Source organism: Pleurodeles waltl, chromosome 1_1 (assembly GCF_031143425.1).
Source record: "Pleurodeles waltl isolate 20211129_DDA chromosome 1_1, aPleWal1.hap1.20221129, whole genome shotgun sequence".
Lineage (NCBI taxonomy): Eukaryota > Metazoa > Chordata > Amphibia > Caudata > Salamandridae > Pleurodeles > Pleurodeles waltl.
In genome coordinates this window covers 210953857-210975102 of record NC_090436.1, presented here as the reverse complement: position 1 = coordinate 210975102, position 21246 = coordinate 210953857, and the positions used below count along the sequence as shown (strand labels likewise).

The window sequence follows — 21246 nt, the reverse complement described above, 5'->3', positions numbered from 1 at the left end:
GCAACTCCTTCATGCGCTGCTTTGATCTTTGTTGGGAATCACACGATTACCCACCCCTGGTATTACTGCTAGGGTGGTATTGAGGCATGATATGCAGTAGGAATATTTAGCAGATATGATTTTAGTAATGGCGTGCCATCAGCTGAAGCTTTCACAGCTGCCAGTGTTTCAACATCCAATTTTGTTGTAGAACGAGTTACTGCAGTAACAGAAGCCATAGCTACTGCTGATTTGGCGGCTTCATCAGCCAAAGTGTTGCCTGCAACATGCATTCCAAAACGCTGATGTCCTAGTCTATGTACAGCATGGACATTAGGTAGCGTTTCCTTCAGATCCGCTACTTTCCCCCACAGAAGTCTGTGTTTAATAGTGTTTCCTTTTGAATCTCTGAACCCATTCTGGTGCCAGTAATGCAGATATTCATTAAAGGGCTGGACACAATAATACAAATCATAGACAATTAGTGTCAGCTGTTGAGGATCCGTATGTTCCAGTGCCATCACCAGAGCCTGAGCTCTGCAAATTGTGCAGTGCAGTCCCTTAAGGTCTGCGTGTAAGACTTGGCATCTTTGGCGTGGTCTCTCCTCACTTTTTGCCTCTGTTTCCCAGGTTGTTGATGTTTGCTGGACTCTGTTTTGCTGCTTTTGATACTCTGGGCACTTTACCACTGCTATCCAGTGCTAAAGTGCAAGTGCTCCTACGTAAAATGTATGTGTAATTGGCTTTCCATGATTGACATATTTGAGTTACTAGTAAAGCCTTGTACAGTGCACAAGAGGTGCCCAGGGGCTGTAAATCAAATGCTACTAGTGGATCTGCAGCACTGGTTGTGCCACCCACATGAGTAGCCCTGTAAACATGGCTCAGACCTACCACTGCAGTGTCTGTGTGTGCAGGGTTAACCTGCCAATTCAACCTGGCAAGTGTACCAACTTGCCAGGCCTAAACCTTCCCTTTTTATACATGTAAGGAACCCCAAAGGTAGGCCCTAGGTAGCCCCATGGGTAGGGTGCACTGTTTGTTAAACATGGGACATGTACTTATGTGTTTTACATATCCTGACAGTGAAATACTGCCAAATTCGTTTTTCACTGTTGCAAGGCCTATCTCTTGCATAGGTTAACATGGGGGCTGCCTTTAAATATTATTAAAGTGCAGATTCTCTTTGGGAGCAGATCGGAATAAGGAGTTTGGTGTCTCTGAACTCACAATTTAAAACTACATCATTTAGTAAAGGTTGTTTTTAGATTGTGGGTTTGAAAATACCACTTTTAGAAAGTAGGCATTTTCTTGCATAAACCATTCTGGGACTCTGCTTGTTTGTGGATTCCCTGTCTGGTCAGTTTGACAGTTGGGCTGTTTGCATCTCTCCTCTAGACAGTGACACAAAGGGAGCCTGGTGTGGACTACATATCCTGATGAGCCATCTGTGTTGGGAGGGAGGGGAGGAGTGCTCACTCACACCTGAAAGGGCTGTGCCTGCACTCACACAATGCAGTCTCCGACCCCCTGGTATGTGTCTGGGGCCTGACCTAGGCAAGGCAGGATCTTACAAACAAGAGTTTGCCTACTCCAAAGGCAGAAAGGGGTATAAGTAGTGGACCCAAAATGCCTGAAGATTAGATCACTTCTGGATTCAAGGGGAACCTCTGCCAAGGAGAAGAGCTGAGGTGAAGTGCTGCCCCTGCCTGTGCTTTGTTGGGCTATCCTGCAGTTGCTGCTTCTGCCTGAGAAAAGTGACAAAGACTGGACTTTGTTGTGCATTTCTGCTTGAGAAGAGTCTCCAAGGTATTGAACTGAACTTGCCTCCTGTTGTTGAAGTCTCAGAGCCATCAAAGACTTCCCCTGCCAGCGCCTGGCCTCTCTGCTGAGACACCTGCCCTGCCAAGTGGTGTGCTATCCAGTCCCTGGGCCCTTGAGAGGTGAAGCTGGCAGACAAGAACTGAAAATCCACGCACAGAACGCCGTGCGGGGAAATTTACGACGCACCTTCCACGACACGGCTGATAAACGACGCGCTGCCGGCTTCGCAGCTGAAATCAATGCTCCACCTGCATTGCGGATGGGAGATCGACGCATTGTGGCTGGAGCAACGACGCAGAACACCTGCTTACAGAGGCTGATAATGAGGCAAGCCCCACGCAGTGCAGTTTTCTAACACCGTGCAACTGGATTTTGCCACGCATCGTCCCTGGGCGTCCAGCTCAACCTGACTGCGTGGATCCGAGGTGCACTGTCCAGAAATCGACTATTCGCTCTCTTGCAAGGGAGAAAAATGACGCATCGCAGACCGGACCGGAGAAGGAAACAAAGCACAGCCTCACTTGCGAGTAAGGAATTGACGCATTGTTGACTTTTCCGATGAACACTCGCCCCTGCGGCTTTATTTTTGACGCTAACCATGTACTTTGTGTAACAACAGCATTCTCACTGTTCTCTAAAGACATGGGGCCAGATGTAGCAAGCTTTTTGCACGTCGCAAACAGCAAATTTTGCTGATTGCGACGTGCAAAAAGCACATCGCAATGCAAAAACCCCGTTTTGCAATTCGGTAACCTGGTTACCGAATCGCAAAACGGGTTTGCGAGTCGCAATTAGGAAGGGGGTGTTCCCTTCCTAATTGCGAGTAGCAGTGCAATGTAGGATTGGTTTGTGACCGCGAACGTGGTCGCAAACCAATCGCATTTTGCACCCTTTTCAAATGGGTGGTAACCCATTCGCAAAAGGGAAAGGGTCCCCATGGGACCTCCTCCCGTTGTGAATGGCACTGTAAACATTTTTTCAGAGCAGGCAGTGGTCCTATGGACCACTGCCTGCTCTGAAAAAATGAAATAAATTATTTCATTTTTTATTTTTGTAATGCATCTCATTTTCCCTTAAGGGAAACGGGCTGCATTACAAAAAAATAAAACTGCTTTATTAAAAAGCAGTCAGAGACATGGTGGTCTGCTGTCCGCAGCATGCCACCAGCCCTGTGAGGGCCGCCATTCGCAAGGTGGTCGCAAATTGCGACCCACCTCATGATTATTCATAAGGTGAGCATTTGCGACCCCCTTGAGAATCGCAGATGGTGTCAGGGACACCATCCAACATTCAGAATTGCAACTCGCAAATTGAGAGTCGCACTGACGCGCAATTTGCGGGTCACAATTCTGATTGTTGCTACATGTGTCCCTAAGACTCTTGTTCTTTAAAAAATTCATATATTGACTTGGGCATTTGGGTTTTTATCGTTTTGATATTATTTTGTTTAGATAAATATTACTTATGTTTCTAAACCTGTACTGTGTCATTTTGTAGTGGTTCACTGCATTACTGGATGTGTTCGTACAAATACTTTACACATTGCTTCTGAAGTTAAGCCTGCCTGCTCGTGACAAGCTACCAAGGGGGTGAGCGGAGGTTAACTGAGTGTGATTCTCCTTTACCCTGACTTAAGTGTGGGCCTTGCTTGGCAGGGGGTAACCTGACTGCCAACCAAAGACCCCAGTTCTAACACTACTTATACATATGTTATGGATGGAACTTGCCATCTTTTATGTATCCACTCACGACTGCGCAAGCGGCGGAATATTGATGTTTAGTGCCTATAGCTGGTTGGGCTGAACTGTCAGTGTACAAAATTATTTGATATTGTTCAGTAGGCAATGTGTTTGCTGGAACTGGATATTCAAGTTCATAGTGCAAAAACTCATGGGTTTGTAATTCTGAGTCAAAAATATAGTCAACATCAGTGGCCGTTAGAAATATTGATCATTACATCCAACGTGGATGTAATGTTTTAGCGTTAGGAATGCTAGCTTTAGTAACAGCCTCTAGGGCGGGAATGGGGGCTACAACAATAAATGTGTTTCCCCTGGGCCAGTGGTTTCTCTTTGATGACAGCCATCTGAACAGAACTGGGAGAAAAGTGTTTCTCTGCTGTAGAGTACAAATGTGTTTTGTATGCTATTGGGACGGTCTCACCCTCATTCAATGTTGCATAAGTGAAACCAATGGCACCAGCACTTACTTTGATGGCCAAATGTTTTTTGTCGTCCTTTGTATGTAGGTGTTTTGCTTCAAGCATGTCTTTTTGTAACGCTCAAAGAACGCATGTGTGTTCGACTGTCCAGTATTTGCTGGTAAAGTCAGGACGTATTAAGTCATATAATGGTTTAATGCGTTGTGCCTAGTATGGAATGTATGTTCTGCCAAAATGTAAAAAGCCCAATAAAGACTGGAGCTTTTTTATTGTGTTTGGAGGATGTAATTGTGCTCATTGTTTCAAAAATTGGGGCGCAAAGCTCTTGCCTTCATCTGATAATTTGTATCCCAGGACCAGGACACTAAGGAAGGCTATTTTTGTTTTTCGGAAGTTAAATTTGTAGCTGAATTCGGCAAATCCTACAAAAATGTGGGCTACCCGTCTTATATGTGTCAGAACACGGTTGGTGCGCGATCTAGGGCCCGTCCCAGCTAAGTTACCTGTGCGCTCATTGTTACCATTGTGTGCCAAACCATCTTGTGGGAAAGCTCACAAGGCCGCCTGCAAAGCTAACTGGTGCTCTCGTTGTTCATTTTCTTATTAAACTGTGTTATTACCCTATGAGATATTTTATGGTATTATATGGCATGTCTTGAATGTTAAATACATGTTTGTTCCTCTATATAGCTGTTTGCTAGTGTTGTGCTGCTTCATTGTAGTAGTCTGAAAGGGACTACAATTCTCAGCAGGCTGTACAGCCACCATCTTGTGCGTGGCACCTAGTATAAAACAGGCCCGCCCAGCAAACAATGCTCATTATTGTTCTGGGGCTCCCTGGTGGCAGTCCAGTTTGCTCTCATTTCGGTGAAGGCATTCCTAAGGGTATTTTCCTCAACCCATTCTAAGGCTATTTTCCTCAACCCATTCAGGCAGCTGTCATCGCAGCTTTTGTGTGGCGTCTCTCCTGTTATCAGCTGCAGTCATCTTGCTCATTAATCTTTATTACAGGGTCACTCTGAGTTCAGCATCTTCCAGGCAGAATGTTTTCATACAATTAAAAGCACACTGAATTCTTATGAAAATATTGTTTAGCCTGCAACTAACTCTGAAGTCAAGAGTTTTATAAACATGATAAATAGGATTACAAGGTGAAGAATTTTATTGCTGACTTATGATGCTTATGATCCAAGCATAGCGCAAGTGGGTAAATGTTGTGGCATATATATTACATTAAAGAAGGTATCATTAGACAACCAATTGCATGTTTATTAGGGAAAGGCTCGAAAAAACCCACTGCTGAAAGTCCTGATGCCTTTTCATTTTCTCAATCATCTTTCCATACTGTAACCCAAAATTAAAAGTAATCTGAAACTCTTACGCTAGACTGCAGTTCAAGTCTGTGCAGAATTGATAACGTGCTTTGTATTGTTTTCCTGTGACCCTTTGTTTTCTCAGATCTTCTTCCCTGCTGATCCCATCCCACACCCTTCCTCTCATCAGATCACTCCAAAATTCTGTGCTATAAGAGCATTCTGATTTGGAGGTATCTGGAGGTGGGCCCTGTTGAGCTTCATACAGACCCTGTGGAAATGTAGCCCTGACAATATGTTGCATGAGGTCGTCATTCGTAAGGTAGATATCATTCACGTATGACAACACCTCAGGGTCAATGTCGTGTAAAATAGATGTAACACAAACTGGAAACAGACTTGGAATGTTCTTGTACCCTTGTGGAAGTCGGCAGAATTTTTTCTGAGAGTCTAAAGCGCTAAAACTTGTTAAGTGCCTACTTTCAGGCGCTATATTTTGGCAGAATAACACTTGGATATATCCAGGGTTGTTTTGTATTTTTTGTGCACTAAATTGTTGATAGGTGCTATGCTGTGTGCACTTTGTGTGGCAAATGTGCGTGTGTGACTGTTTAACTGTCTATAGTCTAAAACTATTCTGTAGGAATGGTCGGGTTTAGCGAAAGGGATCAATGGATTATTCATTGGTGAGACACAGGGTTCAATTACTCTCTGGTACTCTAATTGTTTGAGGATATCCCTCACAGTTGCTTTAGCTTCATGTTTTATTGGATATTGCAGTTGAGGTTGGGATTTAATTGGTATTAAATGATAGGGGGAATCTTTATCCCAACCTACGCGGCTGCAGTATAACCCAGGTGCGTGCGCCACTGCCCAGTCAATGGAGTGTATTTCTATGAGCTTTCCGGGAACAAGGGGCGAGAAAGATTTTTCAATAATCTCTTCTCCATATGGGAGATCATGGACAAATTCTGGTAGCCAATCTTTTTCGCCAGTAAAATATCTTAAATAGTGACGACGGGGTCCCAAAAGATAGCGTTGATTGTGCGTTCAATGTCTCCCTCCAACTGTATAGTTACTTTATGCACCCTGCCGAGTATGGAGACACACATGTCCACAGTCTCAACCTGTAAGAAGTCATCACTTGCTTTCACCTCCAGATGCTCTTGAAGATCAACGCTCGTCTGACGTTTCTGTTAGGAAACAAGGGAAAGTTCCCCAACAAAAGCCCCAGTTCAAAAAGAAAAAGGTGGCAGCTGTTGCAATACAACATGCCACTCAGGAAGAGAGCTTTACTGAAGAACAGGAAGTGGGCACTACCATTGCTAGACAGTGCAGCAGAGGTCACAATAGTTTGCTGGGATCTTCAAGTCTAGGGCTGTGGCAGCCAGATATTCATCTTGAATTTGTTTTAACACCTCCAGAAGGTTGGCAAGTGTTGGTGTACAATGTGCGATAGTATAGAGATTGGCAAATACTATGCCCAATGTGTGGCAATTAACTACTGCGAGAACCATCCCAAATGGCAAGCGCAGAGTGAGGATTCTATGTTTGTCCTGAGGATCCGTATGGGGAAAGAATGCTTACAGCGCATTTATTTTTTGAGCTAACCAAAACAGAATTTCCACCCGCTTGGTGGGTGCTTTACCCATGATTTAATGTACAGTTGCAGGAATAATTCCTGGTGTAACTGCATGTGGTTGCGCTGGGGCAGCACATGCTGGGTTAGTATTTAATGTTTGCATTCCAAACTGTACTAACCGTCTGTATATTCCAGTGAGCTCTGCATATAAACAGCAAACCTCAGCTACTGCTAAGGTTGCTGCATCAGTATGTGGTGTATATGTGGCCAATAAAGGTCAGGTTGGGCCGTCATTGCTCAGAGAACCTAACCTAACGTAAAATACTGTATGTGATAGGGCGCCATCAAGCTAATAATTATGGTCTTGATTAGATAAAGGTATTTCTAAATATGCATAAGCTGTGTATTGTGCTGGTTTGTTTGCAGGTGTATAGTGATGACATTTGTTTGAGTTCCCATCAACTGCTGGAAACGTGCTCCAAAAATAAAATGTTTCTGTTCTATAGGCTGGATGAGCCTCAACAAAAAATGTGACTTGACCCCCCTGGGCCGTTAGGCCATTTGCCAATAAGCGTGCAGTGAGGGGCGGACGCATTTTTACTGCAATTGCTACCCGTTGCGGATTTGCCATGTTAATGATAAAAGTGTTTGTTCAGAAATAAGGACACTGTTGGAAATGGACCTTCTGCAGGGTTATCCCCAGACTTTTTGCCTTCCTCCTTCTCTTTTTCTGACCTCATTTTTGCTGGTTTTTAGACTCTGCGCACTTTACCACTGCTAAACCGTGCTAAAGTGCATATGCTCTCTCCCTCTAAACATGGTAACCTTGGATCATACCTGATTGGACTATTTAATTTACTTATAAGTCCCTAGTAATGTGCACTATATGTGCCTAGGGCCTGTAGATTAAATGCTACTAGTGGGCCTGGAGCACTGGTTGTGCCACCCACTTAAGTAGCCCCTTTACCTTGTCTCAGGCCTGCCATTGCAAGGCCTGTGTGTGCAGTTTCACTGTCACCTCGACTTGGCATTTAAAAGTACTTGCCAAGCCTAAACCTCCCCTTTCTCCACATATAAGTCACCGCTAATGTGTGCCCTAGGTAACCCCTAGAGCAGGGTGCTGTGTGGGTGAAAGGCAGGACATGTATCTGTGTAGTTTAAATGTCCTGGTACTGTAAAACTCCTAAATTCGTTTTTACACTACTATCAGGCCTGCTCCCTTCATAGGCTAACATTGGGGCTGCCCTCATACATTATTGAAGTGGTAGCTGCAGATCGGAAAGGAGTAGGAAGGTCATATTTAGTATGGCCAGAATGGTAATACAAAATCCTGCTGACTGGTGAAGTTGGATTTAATATTTCTATTCTAGAAATGCCACTTTTAGAAAGTGAGCATTTCTGTGCACTTAAATCCTTCTGTGCCTTACAATCCACGTCTGGCTGGGTTTAGTTGACAGCTCCTTGTGCATTCACTCAGACACACACAGGATATTCAGCCTCACTTGCATACATCTGCATTTTGAATGGGTCTTCCTGGGCTGGGAGGGTGGAGGGCCTGCTCTCACACAAAGGACTGCCACACCCCCTACTGGGACCCTGGCAGACAGAATTGAACTGAAAGGGGACCTGGTGCACTTCTTAGCCACTCTTTGAAGTCTCTCCCACTTCAAAGGCACATTTGGGTATAAAACAGGGCCTCTGCCATACCACCTCAGTCACTTGCTGGAGAAGAAACCTGAACCAGAACCTGCATCCTGTCAAGAAGAACTGCCTGGCTGCCTAAAGGACTCACCTGACTGCTTTCTACAAAGGACTGCTGCCTTGCTGTTGCCCTGCTGCCTTGCTGAACTCTTGCCTTGCTGCAGAAGTGCTCTCCAAGGGCTTGGATAGAGCTTGCCTCCTGTTCCCTGAAGTCTCAGGACCAAAAAGACTTCTCTTTTTCAACTGGACTCCTTGTGCGCCGAAAAATTCGATGCACAGCTTGCTCCGCGGTGAAAAATTCACTGCACGCCGATTCGGAAAGACGCCGCTCGACGCGACGCCTGCGGTGCAACCGGAACTTCGACGCACAGCCTCGCCTGGACAACGCCACCCAACTTCCAGAGAGTAAATCGACGCAACGCCTGCCGTGAGGGAGAAGATTCCACGCACATCCCACCGGAACGACACACAGCCAGATAACAAGCTCAGGATTCCAAGCACAGACCCCGGGACATCTGGTAATCCTGCGAACCACAGAAGGAGACTGTCCGCGCGCCGGAAAATGACGCACGACTTCCCCGCATGAAAAATAACAACGCAAGTCTGTGTGTGAAGGGGCGAAACCGACGCACACACCATTTTTCCACATATCTCCTCCTCTGCGGCCCTCTGCGGAGATTTTCCACTCCAAACCAGGTACTTTGTGCTTGAAAGAGACTTTGTTTGCTTTTTAAAGGCTTAAGACACTTTATATCACTTTTCAGTGACATCTTTACAATTTCATATTGCATCTTTTATCATTTTGACCTACAAATACTCAGATAAATATTATATATTTTTCTAAACACTGTGTGGTGTATTTTTGTGGTGCTTTATTGTGTTATTGTATGATTTATTGCACAAATACTTTACACATTGCCTTCTAAGTTAAGGCTGACTGCTCAGTGCCAAGCTACCAGAGGGTGGGCACAGGATAATTTGGATTGTGTGTGACTTACCCTGACTAGAGTGAGGGTTCTTGCTTGGACATCGGGTAACCTGACTGCCAACCAAAAACCCAATTTCTAACAGACACCAACTGGGGATTGATCCTTTTACGGTTCAACCTTGAACAACCTACAGCGTTGGATAGGTACTATCTATCTAACTGAGGAGGAAATCCTCAATACCACGGATGTCTCCGTATATAGTATTGAGGTGTCTTTAGACTTTAGTGAGACTGAGATACTTAGGAGGATCCGAAAATTAGTGCCTGACCAAACGTTGGTGGAGCCATGTCCTGTAGGTTCTTATTATCCTAATGAGGCTACTGGATTTGGCCGGCAGAATCACATACACTGTGGGGTACTAAGTACAATTCCAGACCATGTGACGCCAGTCAGCCTAATCCAGGTTTTTCGGCTAACTAGCAGCACCTCATCCCTGTCCGAGGGCAGGGATGATTGTGGCAACCGGGCGCATGACAAGAAAGACTCCTCAGAGGAATCATGGTCGATCAGATCTAGTCCCTTTCTCTCAGTTACATTAGTCTCACAAAGGCAAAGACAACAGAGGCAGAATATGGTTCAATAAGGATTTATTGAAATAACTGCATCTTAGATAAAATGGCATGTATTGCAATAACTAGGATGATAAAACACAATAAAAGCAAGATTGTGACAAGGAGAGTGAAACACAAACATATTCCCACCATACTGTCACTAGAGGGATATATAATCCATATAATTAAACTATGTAAGAACACAGCATAATAAGCCTAATTTGCCCTTCAGGTTTCACCCCTGGGAAGACATCCCTCATTCTTGAGAAAGGAAGCCTGTAGTCTAGAGAGACACCGTCCCCATGAAGGCCAGGGGTTCGGCAGTCTAAGCACGCAGCTGTAGCAAGGCAATCAGCTGCAATTGTGGTCATCTGGCTGCAATCTCCCTCTAACTTGTATGGGACAAAGGAGTGTTTTTATAATAAACTGCTGACATTCTAAGAATCTAAGAAAGGGTCCCCACATAGGAGTGTAAATGTTGGAGACCCAGCGTACCACTTTTGCCAGCAACCCTATCTGACTGCAGACTTGAGGAAAGCACAAAGTGAAATGCTAAGAACATGATGCTTTCCTAGGTGAAGGAACAGATAGAAGAAATACAACAACACCGCAAATGTGGCTAATGCTCGAAAATAAATTTATGCTGAATGAAATGTAACTGGGCTAAAGTGCACAACAGCAGGCTTAGTTTGCTAAAATAACATGTTTAAAATACGGCTAAAATAGCTATAGAACAAGTGGTAATTGAGCATTCCAAGAGCCACAGGAAAAGCTGGTACCCAAGGTCACCCCACCTACTCCTCCCACAGAAGTACAGTTCTGTAATTAACCAAGACTGATGCACACCCCATCCCTCGAGCTAATTACCTCATTGATCAGCTGTGGGCTGCCAAGTTCCTGAGCGCCTTTCATTTGACATCAGGCTACTGCCAGATTGCCCTAACCGAGGAGGGCAAGGAGAGGTCTGCATTCTCCAACCCAGAGGGCCACTTTCAGTTCAGGGGGATGCCCTTTGGATTAGAGAAAGCCCCTGCCACTTCTAGAGACTGGTCAACTGGGTCATGGCAGGGTTGGAGGACTTCAGTGCCATCTACTTGGATGACATTGCAGTCTTTAGTTCTAGCTGAGAGGAGCCCCTGACCCAGTGTTTCAGGTCCTACAGAAGGCCGGGTTCCATGGTCTTTGTGGGTCACCAAGACTGTGGGGGCAAAGTGCTGCTCGTTCATCCAAAATTCAGACCATCCTGACTTGGGAGCCCACCCAAAACCCAGAAAGAGGTGAGAGCATTCCTGGGCCTCACCAGCTACTACAGGAGATTTGCCAAGGGTTACAGCACCATTGTTGCCAGCTTGACTGAGCTGACTTCAAAAAAGCAGCCCAAGAAGGTGATCTGGACAGAGGTGTGCCCAAAAGACTTCAACACCTTGAAGGAGACCATGTGAACAGCACCAATGCTCCTGGTGTCCAACTTCTCTAAGGAATGTATCGTCCAAACAGACACCTCAGATGCCCCTGCCTGGGGATGATGCTGTCACAGCTAAATGAAGAGGGTCTACAACAACTTGTGGTCTCCATCAGCAAGAGGCTACTTCTCAATGAACTGCGATGGAGTGTCATAGAAATGCAACAATGTGCAGTGGTCAGGGCACTGAATAAGTTGGGACTCACTTCTGGGTTCAGACAGACCGCAGACTCTTATGGTTGCTCATGCAAATGATGGGAGATAATCCCAAACTGTTGAGGTGGTACATCTCCCTACAGGGAATGGACTTTGTGGTGGAACATCATGCTGGGACTGACCCCTCCAATGCTGATGGTCTCACAAGGTTCTTCTTAGTGATGAGAGCTCCCATGAGGGTGGATAGTTCTCCATACTTTCAGCTTGGGGGGCACATGTTAGACATGACACCCTTGGGTGGTAGTCCCCCAAATGATTTGCATTCACCTTGCTGGTATTACTCAACTTATGGTTGTTTACTTTAGGACCCTCTGCACTTTGCCAATGCTAACCATGCCTAAATTGCATGTGTCTCTCCCTAAAACATAGTACAATAACCTTACACCTAATTAGCACATTTAATTTACATGCACGCTCTTTGTAACTGGTACCACATGTATCCAGGGCCTTTAAATTAAATGTGGCTAGTGGGCCTGCAGCACTCATTGTGCCACCACTTAAACTAACCATTTAAAACATGCTTCAGACCTTCCACTGCAGCCTGTAGTGCAGCTTTAAACTGCCATTTCAACCTGGCAAAATAAAACCGGCCTAAGCCTTCCTTTTTAATACTCATAAGTCATCCGTAATGTAGGCCCTAAGCAGCCCATTGGGCAGGGTGCATTGTATTTAAAAAGTAGGACATGTGTATTTCTGTTTTATATGTCCTCATAGTGAAAAACTCCTAAATAGTTTTTTCACTACTGTAAGGCCTATCTCTCCCATTAGAAAACATAGGGTTACCCTTATTATTACATTTAATAAATTATACATTTTGATGGGGAGAAGTAGAATGTCAGGTTTTCACTCAAATAATTTGTAATTTAAAGCCCTCTTTAATTGTAAAGTTGGACTATAAGTCAAAAATCTGAAACTTTAGTAAAGTTAGCATTTTCATGTCCTAACTATTTTGTTCCCACAGCCTCTGTCCTGGGCCATGTGACCAGGTGCAGTTGGCCTTTGTGTATCCCTCCCAGACAGTGAGACAAAGGAGGACTAGCTGCTGGCAGGGTGAGCCAGAGAAGCATACTAATTGTGCACCACCTCTGTGTGGCACAGTCAGTGTGCTCCATGAAAACTTATTTTCCTGTGTGCCCATGTCTACCATACATATGTTTCCTCACTTAAATGGGTCCATGCACCTATGCAAATGAGAGAAAGCTCCCCCGAGATTGCACCAGTGCTTTTTGTGCAATGTCGTAATCTGTTTTACAGAAGGGGCTGCACAAGCATCTCCAGCCCTGTCTATAATACCAAAGCACCAGAGGGACATAAAAAGTAGGCACATTTGCCCATTGTGCCCATGACAGTTTGTGTCTCATGGCCATGGAGAGCCCCTTAGAAAAGGAATGCATAAAAGGGGTGGGTAGATTGCTTGAATCAGTCTTTGCCACCAGTAATTATGCTTGCCCGCAATCTAGTCTATTATTTTTTGCCCACCAAAAGAATCCTTCTGCAACCAAACACTGCTTACTTTTTACTACTGCAGTGACCTGGGATGATCTAAAACCGCTCCACTGCCTCTGTATTGCAGGTTGACTCTCTGCACTGAAAATCACCACAACATTGCAATTGGTGCTACAACCATCTTGCATAAAAGGATTTCCCTTTTACTGCAGTGAAAGTTGCACATATTGTACTTGTTTATTTAATTCTGGTGACTCTCTATCAGTCGTGGCTCGCTGTGCTCTAGAGGGGCAGGCGGCGCACAGAGGGGGGGCAAAAACATTGAATAAATAAATAAATAAAAATGTACCTGCTCTGCTGACGCGCTGCTCCTCTTTCCGCTGTCACTGCAAGCACAGGCTCCCAGCCTGCTCTGCAGCCAATCCTGAGGCTGCTCAGAGCAGCGTTAGGATTGGCTGGATTGCCTTGCCAGGGCGCTCCCAGGCAGACTGGAAGCTTGTGCCTGCTCTCTCCAGCCCGGCAACACAATGCCAGGCTGGAGAGAGCACAGTGTGCATGTGCGTTTGGCTGGTCCGAGACAGACGGACAAACATACATGCGTACTGATGGGAGGGCACAGTGCACTCCCCTCGTCCCCATCAGCCCCATGGCACCGTCCCTTTATTACTGTTTCGTTGTTAAAGGCTTGCAGCTGCTGCTGCTCGCGGGGGAGTGACGCTCCTCTGCCATAGCGGAGGACCTGTCGTTCCTCTCTATGCCTCGTTCTTTACAGAAACAAAGCACTGGCATCAGTTAAAAGGATACAACAGGATTAACGAGAAGGAGTGGCTGCACACTGCAGCAGAATCTGCCCTCGCAAACCCTCACCTGGGGAGCCAAATGAGATGAGTGGGGAAATAAGCTCACCAAAGAGCAATAGACAACAGGGGGCAGCCAGTGTTGAGAGGTACTATTTTTAGGACGTTAACATCTGCAAAATGCAGTAGACTTATACCAACACTGATGGCCATCCCTTTTAGCCAATGTCTGAGCCAGCTGAACTACTATGGCCAATGACTGAAAGAGGATGATCAAGGTATGTTTCTGTATATGTATTTGCATGTATGTTTATGTATAATGTATGTGTGAGTGAATGTTGAGTATTGTGTGTTGTGTAGTGTGTGTGTTGTCTGGCAGCAAAAGTCCTTGTCCAACAGCTGAAGCAGTCTGTAGACAATAATTTCAAATGGATTTTCAATGGAAACTCTGAACTAACCAGAATTGCAGAGCGTCTATTGTTCTATTATATTAAGTGATATAATGTTAATTAACATTATGTGATTCATCAGATCAGTATTTGTTTGTGACTTTTTCACCTAAAGCTGCTTGGACACTTTGAAACGCGCTTCATAATTTGTATGCTCAATTACACTATCTTTCAGAATTAAGCATGCAGTCACCTATTCTTTGCCTGACCTTGATGATAGCTGCTTCAAAGTATATTTGTATTCTGCCTCCCCTTGTAATTTGCACAGATGTTATTCATGTTAAGAATTTTGGTACAGGGAAAACCTAAAAAACCTCTGACATTGTGTTACCTACTCTACTTAACAATGTTAACTACAAAACAAATTTAATACAGAGTGGATTCTAAGAGTTCCTTACAATTTGTTAAATCTACATCATGAAGGTATTTTGTTTTAAGGCCCAGTATTTCTGAAGAACAAATTAGTCTAAATATTCTTAAATTATTGTGACTGCTGACATTCTGTGTATAACTAGCACTTGCCACTATCTCGGTTGACCTGAAAGTGACAGGCATCACCGTCTATGTGCTTTGTCGGGGTTGATGGGTCCATTGAGTGATAAGCATTTCTGGACTGTATTAAATAGTGAAAAAGTGTGAGTGTAGAGATGGCATGGACTTAGATCTCACCAAAATGCCCAAACTAACAGAAGTGACATCACACATCCTTTGACCACCAATGACATCACAGGGTTGAAATTTCATATTACCCTTAGCCCATCAACCTTCTATTTGCTGCTGAATTGTTAGTGAAATTCAAGAACTGCAAACTACAAAATCTATAAACACAGAATGTACGGTCATGTTTAATTTATTTTGTTTTATTCCTGCCACTGCCCTCACAACCCAATGACAAGGGTAGTGCCAGGGGCATCAAAGGGCAAGTGAGAGGCAACAATAACTAATCTGTGCTACCCCTAATTCTAGGGCTTCCTAGTTTTCATTCCATCTCTTGACTCTTTCAGCACCCTACACTTCTTGTCTCTTTAAGTCACTCTTGCAGTTTTTTTTAAATCCTGGGTCCTGATCCTTAAAATCCTGATCCTTTGTCCTTACTGTTCTCTGACTCCTTGTCCCTTTTTCTACATTTCTTTCCTTTGCTCTAGGTCAAAGTCTGAGAATAAAAAAATAAATCCTTGTCTCTAAAGATGAGTACCAGTGCTCACCACAGGGACCAATCTGTAGAACTCAAGCAATGCCTAATTGACTTCCAGAAGGGAGTACCACCATAAGATGTGAATGTGTGAGTCGGAGTGCTCATGTTTGAGAAAGATAGCACAAAAAAGACAGGTATGCAAAGTGAGCAAAAATCTGGCAGAGGGTTGACAAGATTTGCCTTTCCAACCTAGAACAGCACAGCATAACATACGTTAATGGTTGTCGTATGCAAATGTACCAGCATCGGTCACCCTAGTGCATCATGGGTAATACATGACAGCAATTGCTTCGGTGCCCCTGGCACCTAGGAAATAATTTTACTAATAAGTTTCACTGGCACCATATGATTTATCACTCAAATATCAGCTTCAAATATATGTTGGAAAGTCATTCATTTTTCTGAAAACATTAACTTATGAGTCCTGAAAATATACACATTTTCGTCTCACATAGAGACTTTTTGATTTGGCATACATGTGTTAATTCTGTCAAAGAAAAGTTTCTAATATAGTGGGCTAAGCTGCATACAAGTGAGCTACTTATATGTAGCTGATGAGCACCGGTAGCCCTGAGCTACTTGTTGGAGAAGACTGTACCCTCTTTAAACTTTTTATGGTCTGGCTTGACAAGGCATTTGTCTCCAGCCAATTATGTGAGCTTCAACTAGAGGGGCGTTGGCTCCACCCATATGTTGGGAGCCAGGGGTACATGTTTTGAATGGTCAGATGTTGTGTGCTTCCACAAACTTACCCTCCACAGCTGAGATCATTTTATTTACCCTCAGGGGAACATACATGGCATTGGAGTGCTATTAAGGTGTCTTAGATAACTAGATAATTTATGTTGTTTTTCTTTGGCACCAGCCTAGCGGGGAGGAGGGCAGTCATAAACCTACATGGATGTTTAAGTCGGTCTTGACTGAGCAGCTGTTACCTGATGTTTCAACCTATACCAATATTATTCTACAGTTCTTTGCTTCCACACAAATATATATTTATTCCCATGCTATTTTACTAGTAATGCTTCACATTACCATACAGCATTCCTTTAAAACCAGACCTATTGGCATTGCCCATACGATTTTTTGAGGTTTTTATACAGCTGGAACTCAACCCATATGTATTGGAGGCTTTACATGAGCATCCGTCTACATTTCACAAGGTATCTTTCATTTCTTGCTAGCCCGGGAGCGATTAGGTGATTTGCCCCAAACCACAGGATGTTGAGCCTGGACCCGAACCTGGTGCCCCTGCATCCAACGTCAGCAGCTTTGAACCTTACATCACACCCTCTCATGAATACTATAAACACACATAGCCGATACAAGAATATAGTATTGCAATGTAAACTGAAACTTCGTTTTACTAATCGTGAACTCCAGCCTTTTGAAACCAAAAACAGTTTGTGAAATATAACATATGAAAACAGTCATCCGTACTGTTCATTTTTCTAAAAAAAACATTACTACTGATAGTTAATTGTATGTTTCTCCCATTGTTGCAATTTTTTTTAATAGAGAGATCAAAATGTTTATGTAACATATATTTAAAATCACCTGAAACCAGATGGTCTTGAAGGTGACTTATGTGGGAGAAAAAAAGCTCTGAAGGTCTGTCGGGCGCGAAGCTTTTACGTTGATTTTTAGGTCCCCAGTGACGACTTTGTTCATCTGGGGTTTCTGGAAGATCGTAGTCATCGCTCTGCGGTTTTTGACTCTGACGCGGCACCACGCCTCGGTAAATGTCCCCACGTTGGAGTTTTTGCTCCACTTCCTCTCCGGTAAACTGGGGACATTTTGCTGATAACCAAACTGCGGAGCAGACATCCGGGAGCAGGTCTTGGAAGCGGCCTGACCTACCGCAGACAGCAGAGTTCGTCGGGACACGGGTCCGACGGACGCAGAGGGGGCTGCTCATGGCTGGCAAACGGGGTTCCGTCATGAAAACAGATTTGGGGAAATATGGTTCTCCACAAAAAGGTGGTCTTATGTTCCTCTTCGAATGTGATCTCGTGACTGCGTTCGACGCTCCTCCTTTCATGAAGTAGGCAGGCTCTCTCGTGGTCCACATTGTAGGTTGGGATGACTGCGGTGTGATCTTCTCTAGATGAATGCAATGCTCCTCGTCCCTGTTGATGTTAAAACTTGGAAATTTGATAATATGTTCAACTGCAGCTAGAGGCTTTTGTTGGCCGTGCTCTGGTGCTGTTGACTGCAGCTTCTGTTGCTCAGTCGCCCTGAGGTTGTTATACAATTGCTGGCCTTAATAGCTCCTTAGTAACCATTTTCAAAAAGCTTGTTTATTTACAAATCTATCTTGGCAACTCCCGGATATAGGCAGCCATGGTGTCAACTCTCTTTTACCTTTCTGTGGATTTACTTTGGGCGCCGCTTCCTCATGAGCACTGAGGAATGCCTTTTGAATGAAATTACAGCAATTAACATGTTTTTTAATTCGGAAAACACAAATACATACATGCCAATTTTACCCGTTTTAGGCGGGATCCTCCCGATTTTTGTAGCTAAAAATGGCTTTCTCCTGGCTGTCTTCCACCTGCAATTACCTCTCCTTCAATAAAAGACAATGGGGGAAACACATTCTCCCGATTAATTTTTTAAATCTCCCCCTTTCCTCTTCTAACATGTTGTCATGTCTGCAAGTAACACAGACTAAAATGTAAAATAGTATGAGTTTTATAAGGAAAAAGAGAAAAAGGATAAGGGAAGAGACAAGCTTTTAAGTATCAAATTATTACATGATTAAATACTTAAACGGGGCAAATTGTTGATTATTTTCTAACAAATTCTGTACATGATATCCATTTTGTATCTTTAACAGATGGCTTAGAGCAGTATGGGCCTCATTTACAAGAATCTGACACATCAGCTCCGATGCGTCAGATTTCTTGCATTGCCCTGCGCTCCCCTAATGACACCATGGTAGCGCCGTTGTGCACGTTTCCTCAGGTGCGTCCAAAATTCTGATACATCTATGGCACTAAAGTGACGCATTGCTGGACTAGCGTAAAAAAATGACGCTACTCTAGCAATGCAATGGGGCCCCCCTTAGGAAAAAGCCCTGCATCAGTTTAATGCCTGCTCTAAGCAGACTTTAAATTTTTGACACAGTGAAGGGACCGAACGCCGCGGTGAAATCTTGTAGATTTCACTCTGCCAGTTCTGCGTGGCTTCTAACAGGGGAATGCCCACCTTGCATACATTAGACCTTGCATAGGTATAATGTGGTGCAAGGCTTTACAAACCAGCGCCATGGCCCCATTATGCCAGTTTGTAAATGTGGCGCACTGCAGAGGATTGCCTTGTGGTGCAAGGGGCTTGTAAATAAGCCAGTATGTTTTTTTAGACAGCCCTCCGAACGCCTTTGGTTAGGAGTGCACAGTTTTAAGGCGCTGCATCTGCATCTCGGGACTACTTGTGTTGGCTGGAGGCTTCCACACAAGCAAAGTCATCAGCAACGGGCCAGCAGAGCTTGCTCATAGACAGGAGGAAAAAAACAGCACTCTGCTTCACGTTCATAACCTCAGGGTCCTTGATAGTCTGTGTCCAAAATGGAGTTCCATACGCTGGGTGGTGAGGAAGTCCCAAGTTCAGTTATCATACCCACTGCCTACCCTAATGTATGCATCATAGAAATGTTCAAAGTTCAGGCAATCAGCAGAGATTTAGAGGGATTTCTAGAAATACCATCCCTTGCCTTCTTCACAGAATGCAGTGTAGTAGCCACCACCAACATGCACTGAGCCAGTGACACCACCGAACGGCCATCTCTGCTAGGTAATCTTGAGTAGTCATCTCTAGGAAAACCTGGAAAGAAAGGCCAGGGAATAAAGAACAAGGGGAGGGACATGGCTGTCCGTTTTATACTCTGTGGGCAGCATTTATCATCAGGATATTCACAGTTAATACTGCAAAAAGTATGCATAGAACATTTGCAAGTAATTCAAGCATTGAAGAAATAAACGCAAAGAGACATGGTCTGCCTTAAGCCACTAGACTTAAGTGAAACAGAGAAGCTTTTAGGCTTCCTAGCATCAGTTTTTCTATGGCCACAAAACCGAGTATTACAAGAATGACAGACCCCTCTGTCTCAGGACACAACAAAGGGGTTCCCGGGCAAGGAGAATTTGTAGTTTGAGAGGTCCCTCAGGACCAGGGATCCTTAAGATATCTTGGTATAGTGAGGGCTGTAAAACGTGAGCGTGGTGCGGCAACAGAGAGACTCGCGGACGCTGTTGTTTGCACCAACACTGAGGGAAGACTCCCGGGTCGCAGCTCCCCTCGTTTATTACCTTCCGCCCGAAGCCCGCCTTCGCAACTTTTCGGGCTACAAAGTATTATAGAGCTTGAGTGGCTCTCTACATCCCTCCAGGATTTTATTTCACAGCACAACCAACAGAATGAACTAGTCGCAACTACGACTGTCACAGCAAAATAAGCATAACCAATAGAGACAGAAGAATAGGTCAAAACGGGCTAGAGATATGAGTGTATGGGAAGGAGTAACCAACAGGGCCAGAGGGGTGTAAAGGGGGATAGATAGAAAAGTATAGCAAGGGGGAAAAGAGAAAGAGAGATAGACCGAGGTATATCTACGAGTTGATAAACGTTCTTTGCGCATCTCGTATCCGGGCCATCACGATGGCCGGCCAAGCTCCAGCTAACTCAGTTGTAGACAACACAGCTCACAGTCTCTTCGAGTCGTCATCCATGCCTGGCACACGTCACCTTATACTGCAGTGTCTCTTAGCATGCATAATCACAAAGCCGCTGACTCGGAGCCGGGTTGGGCAGAAGATGATACCTCTCACTCTGACTACTCAACCTCATCTCTGGGTCTTTTTCGGCTGGCTAGGGTACTGCCCGGCTGGGTGTCGCTTGGTCTACTGACCCCTCGTTGACTCCTTCATCAGCTTCTCGAACGGTATCTTCTTCTTCGGTTTCTGGATAGTCTTCCGCTGGCACACCCGCTCATTTGAAATGCGAAATGTTTCTTGTCACCTGTCTGTCACCACCTCGGGCGGTCACCATGGACCCTTGGGTTTGCACCACTCTCCACACCTCAGGTTCAAACGGAGTCCTAGTCGTCGGTTTCTCACCACCACCTTGTCACCCACCTGAAAGCTCTGGGATTGAGTTCGTCTTTGGGCCGTGGCCCGGTCGTTGACTTGTTTTCGCCGTTGTTGCGTGACGGCCACATCCAGTGCTGTCGGCCCCCAGCAAGCTCGTGCTGGGATGCAGTCACGCGGGGCAACTTTGAATAGCAGGGCGGCGGGAGCACACCCCGGGGTGCTGTGTGGTGTTTGCCGATAGGCCCGCAGGAATTGGAGACTACATTCGAGAGCATCGCTCCTTTCTACGATTCTCAATGCTCGATTCAAAGTGCGCATAAACCTTTCCACGTCGCCATTGGCCCGTGGCCAGTATGGCGTTATTTTATGATGGGGTATAGCTAGTTCATCTAAAAAGGTCTTAAAGTCTTGCCCTTGGAATGGGTACCCATTATCAGTGCGGATTTTCTCCGGAAGGCCAAATGTGGCAAAGGCTCTCTCCAGCACCGGCC

General features: G+C 44.8%; 1 protein-coding gene across 1 annotated transcript in view; it reads right to left on the bottom strand.

Moving 5' to 3' along the window:
• The window catches only part of LOC138282903 (uncharacterized), an 80611-nt gene extending 62696 nt beyond the window's left edge, over positions 1–17915 (bottom strand). The window contains exon 1 of the mRNA XM_069220919.1: positions 17223–17915. Within this exon, the coding sequence (XP_069077020.1) occupies positions 17223–17736 (514 nt within the window). The 5' untranslated portion in view covers positions 17737–17915. The remainder of the gene's footprint in view (positions 1–17222) is intronic.
• Between the last annotated feature and the right edge of the window lie 3331 nt (positions 17916–21246).